The sequence below is a fragment of the Siphateles boraxobius genome, unplaced genomic scaffold, assembly GCF_051911475.1.
Source record: "Siphateles boraxobius isolate OS27281-9 unplaced genomic scaffold, OSU_SipBor_1 234, whole genome shotgun sequence".
In the NCBI taxonomy this organism is placed as follows: Eukaryota; Metazoa; Chordata; class Actinopteri; order Cypriniformes; family Leuciscidae; genus Siphateles; species Siphateles boraxobius.
Window position 1 is genome coordinate 337501 of NW_027508849.1, and position 5000 is coordinate 342500.

At 43.0% G+C, this 5000-nt stretch overlaps 1 protein-coding gene across 1 annotated transcript in view; it reads left to right on the forward strand.

Annotated features, from left to right (window-relative positions):
* Positions 1-5000, forward strand: part of LOC143748449 (F-actin-uncapping protein LRRC16A-like) — a 46504-nt gene that overhangs the window by 30074 nt on the left and 11430 nt on the right. The window contains exon 26 of the mRNA XM_077240490.1: positions 4897-5000. This exon is cut by the window's right edge and continues 34 nt beyond it. Coding sequence (XP_077096605.1) covers positions 4897-5000 — 104 coding nt within the window. The remainder of the gene's footprint in view (positions 1-4896) is intronic.

The following is a 5000-nucleotide window of genomic DNA, read 5'->3' on the forward strand; positions in this document are numbered from 1 at the left end:
AGCGCTATATAAGTAAAGCTAGCCTCAGCCGCCACGAGCCGTTAGCTGAACGCCTGATGCACACGGCACACTTTGCTGGAAACGCTTCAGGAGTTTCGAGTCGCGATGATTCTACAGGATGTCCGTGGGACCTGTGTGTGTTGCTTTCTTTATCGGTCCGCCTGGAAACAAATGCGCGACGCCAAACCCCTCGTGGAAGAAGAACGCCATCATGTTTACAACTGTGACAATGAGCGCTTACTAGGATCAACTAAGCGGTGGATTTTCAAAAGTATGTGAAGTTCGCGGCTCCATTTTTGCAGTAAACTTACGCAACGTCCTTGAATGGGCACACACACGAGCCGGGGTCTCTAACCAGACGCGATGTCATAAGATTCCAGCGACAAATAATTAGTCTGACTCTGTCCACACATGACGCGACTGCGAGATGCGTCAAAATCAATCAAAACCCACAGCCAATCAGAACAGCGTGTCGGCAGAGTCTCGCGGCACCAGAGAGTAATCCTGACGGCACTAACAAGATAATGGATACATAATCAAATTCACAAATATTACACCATTATTAAAAATACATGGGCTACTGAGTTACTAAAACAATCTTCGTCAAAGAATACACTTGTTTGTTCACAGTTTGAACGTTCTTGTTTCCATTTGTTTAATTTCAAGATCTGAGGTGAATTATCCATTGTTGCTTTTACAGCTACAAAGCTGTAGCACTAAATGATATTCAGTCACATTACATGCTTTTAACATTAAATAAAGCACATAAACAGTACCTGAGATTATCATTGCCACACTTTGTGTTTGTTGTTCCCGCCGTGACGTCGTAGAAAAATAGAAACCGTTTCTAAAATAGAGTCGTCGCCGTCGTGGCTAGGACAAAAACTCTGATTAACATGGAAGAGACGACTTTAATCAGCCGACTCCTAAAGTTTTTTAAATTCTTCATACATGTGTGGTTTCAATTGATTTTTACCCTATATGGGCATTTTTCCCTTCATAAAGCCATTATTTAAACCTGATTAAATGCATGCATCATCTTTTGTGACAATTTCATAAATTTAATCAAATTCGATTATAAAAATAAGACACCATATGGCTGTTACCAATCAAATGAAATCAGTATCAACCAAATTCATCTTTGCAATATTGAATATTAATATTTAAAATGATTTAAAACAAGAAAAGATGCTTTAAAGGGTAACTAAACACTAAAACAACTTTTTTTAGTTAATGATCTGTAAGAATGGAGCTTCATAAATGCTGTTCCTTGATTCCAGTACATTTTTTGACATTTGGGTTTAAAGTGTTTTAATTCTACAATATATGGTGCAGAATTACTTTGAATTATTATAATAATTATAAAGAATTACTTTTAGATTCGCAAATCTAAAGCATCAATTTGTCAGCTTGATCGTCTTCCGACTATATTGGTTAAAACGTGCATTCAGTCCCTGACCCCTCTTATAACTGCAACTATCCATTCCTCGCTTATCGCTTAACCCCCATTCTTAAGAAACCTGGGGCTGACCCCAGCAACTTTAACAATTTCCAACCAATTTCTAACCTCCCTTTCCTTTCAAAAATTCTTGAATAAACAGTTGCTTCTCAAATTCATAACCACCTCACCCACAATAGTCTCTATGAACAGTTCCAATCAGGCTTCCGTCCCCTTCATAGCACTGAAACAGCTCTTTGTTAAAATAACCAATGACCTCCTCACGGCTGCGGACTCTGGACTAGTAACAATCCTCATCATCCTGGACCTGAGTGCGGCTTTTGACACCATCTCCCACACCATCCGTATCGACCGATTAGCTTCCCTTGGATTATCTGATACACCCTTGCACTGGTTTAAATCATATCTCTCTGGCCGTACTCAGTTTGTACAACTCAAAAATAAAATTTCAGATCCCACTTTGCCCCCTTTTCCCCTGGTGTTCCCCAAGGCTCTGTCCTTGGACCACTTTTGTTCATTATTTACCTTCTCCCTCTTGGCCATATTTTTCGTAAACATAACATCCAGTTCCATTGCTATGCAGATGACACCCAGCTCTACTTATCCACCAAACCCACTACATCTCTCCCTCCCACCTCCCTATCAAATTGCCTTCAGGAAATCAGATCCTGGTTCTCGTTAAACTTTCTGAAGCTTAATAGTGTCAAAACTGAACTCCTCCTTATTGGCAGCAAAACCATCCTCTCTAAAATAAATGACTTCTCCATCTCCATCGATAATTCATCTGTGTTTCCCTCCCCTCAAGTTAAGAGTCTGGGTGTCATCCTAGATAGCACTCTGTCATTTCAGTCCCAAATTAATAATATCACTCGGTCAGCATATTTTCATTTACGTAACATCTCTCGCTTACGTCCAACTCTCTCCGCTAACAGTGCTGAAATTCTGGTTCACACCCTAGTTACCTCCCGCTTAGATTATTGCAACTCTCTCCTTTATGGGCTACCTGACAAATCCATTCATAAATTACAACTACTCCAAAATTCTGCTGCCCGTATCATTAACAGAACCCCCTTTATCAGTCACATAACACCTGTCCTGCAGCAACTTCATTGGCTTCCCTTTAAATATCGCATAATTTATAAAATTCTTCTCCTTACATTTAAAGCTATCAATAATCTTGCCCCTAAGTATCTCACTGAGCTCCTTCATATCAAGATCCATTTAGTTCATCCTTCCACACGCTCGTCTGGTCACCATGGGCTTTAGAGCTTTCAGTCATTCAGCCCCATATCTTTGGAACTCTCTGCCCCACTACATTCAACACTCCACGTCCATAACTACTTTTAAAACTCACTTAAAAACTTATCTTTTTAGACAGGCATACTCTCTATAACTTTTAAATTTAATTTGGTTGTGAGGATCCTATCCTTTCTCCTGTTCTTAACAGTATTTAATGTTATTATATTGCCTGCACTTCGTTGATTCAATGTTTATTGGATTGAGTGTTTTATTGTTGATTTTGTAAGGTGACCTTGAGTGTTGAGAAAGGCGCCTATAAATAAAATGCATTATTATTATTATTATTATGGTGTAGAAACGTCTGAGTGCTGCCCTCTTCAGGTTGAACGGTGGCTACTGCAGTTGAATTTTCCTATTGGTGGTTGCGGTGGTTCGTGACGCAGCGGTTGTTGGTGACGTACGCAAGTTCCATAAAGAGAGATGGGTCTCAGGTGCACGCCCCCCTCCGCTGGGCTCTGCCCACTTTTCCAGCAGTTTTCAAATATTGCCAGTGGGTGGAGTCAGGCTCTGACCAGGGGTTTAGTTACCCTTTAAATGTGAAATTGAAACCGCCAGTAGGGGGCAGCAAGTCACTGATAATAAGTGAATCATTGAGAGTCAACCGATTCATTCCAACGGCTGATTCATTCAAGGAAAGAATCATTTGACTATCTTAATCTATCCTAGTCAACTGATTTGTTCAAAAAGTGATTCACTCAGTAAGGAAGCTGAGTGGTGGCTTTGTCTTGTACTATTTCGTTGGCGAAATAGAGCAAAAACAGGCAATATGGAGTCTAAAATGTAAGTTACTTAATATTACCTTCTTGTTTATTAAACTTGTATAAAACCACAGACATCCCAACCTGCAAGAAGGCATTTCAGGGAGGTATCTCTTTTTGTTGACGTGGGGGGGTGGGGGGGGGGTGGATTGTTCGGTTTTGTTGACGGGGGGCGGCGATGGGTTTACACGCGCTTCAAGAGGCACACACGCACATTTGCACACACACGCACATTTGTACACACACGCAAGCTCTCTCGCTCTCTCCCTCTCTGTCGTGCGCGTGCTACACGGTTTGGAGCTCGCTCGCTCTAGATTCCGGGAGATTTGAACTAATATGCGGGCATCAGGGAGCCGCTATGTGTGCGGGAGACTCCCGGAACTTCCGGAGACTTGGGATGTCTGAAATCAATATCACATTTGCTGATATTTGGAGAAAAACTGCACTCTTGTTATATTTATTTCTAAATGATATAAATAAAGACTAAATCACTGCTCTCTAAACGTGCTCCCGCACTAGTCTAATCTACAAGACTACATCATGTAGAGTATGCATGCACTCTCTGGGTGTGAGTGAGTGAGTGTGTGTGTGAGTGTGTGTGAGTGTGTGTGTGAGGGATAGGCTATGTCAAATCGCACATCGTTAAAACAACAATTACGATATTATCGCAGACGATATCGCACACCCCTACTAACACCGCTTCGGGTAGGTCACCTAAAACCTGTGCGTCCCGTCCAAAGACCAGGTGTGCAGATCCAGACGCGGCGCCTCGGGTGCTGTGGATCCTTCTGGGAACCAGGTCCGGTCGGGCCCGTACGGCGCAACTAGCCAGACCTGCTCCTCGTCCTCCCTGACCGTGCACAGTGTGAGAATCACTTTTGGAAATCACTTTGCATTTTCAAACAGTAGAGCATTGGCGCTTGGTCAAGGGTCATGGGTTCGATTCCCAGGGAAATCATGAACTGATAAGACTGTAAATGTGTATCTTGAAATGCAAAGTCGCTATGGATAAAAGCATCTGCCAAATGCATAAATGTAAATGTGAAAGGCGTAGGCCCCGAGGCCTCTGTGTGCCAGCGTCTGTGGCGAGGGCGTAACGCAACTGGCAACGGTCCGGCCACATGGGGTGGGAGCTGTGTAAGAGCTGCAGGATTGAGCACTGGGGTGGAATGGCACACATATGCTTCTGATGAGGAGATGGCGGGTGAGTTGCATCGCAAGAAGTGCTCAAAATACAGAGTTCGGGCATTGCTCAGAGAAGCATAAGCCAGACAGAGGAGGATTAAAGGAAAAGGAAAGTTTATTTTTTATGAGGTTTAGTACTCAGAACTGAAGATGATCTGTGTGTGTGTGTGTGTGTGTGTGTGTGTGTGTCTCTAGCTTCTGCGCAGTCTGTATGACGAGCGCTCATCGGCCGGCGTCAGTGACGGGTCAGCGGGAGTGTGTGTGCAGCAGGTGCAGGAGAAACTGTGTTCAGTGGCAGG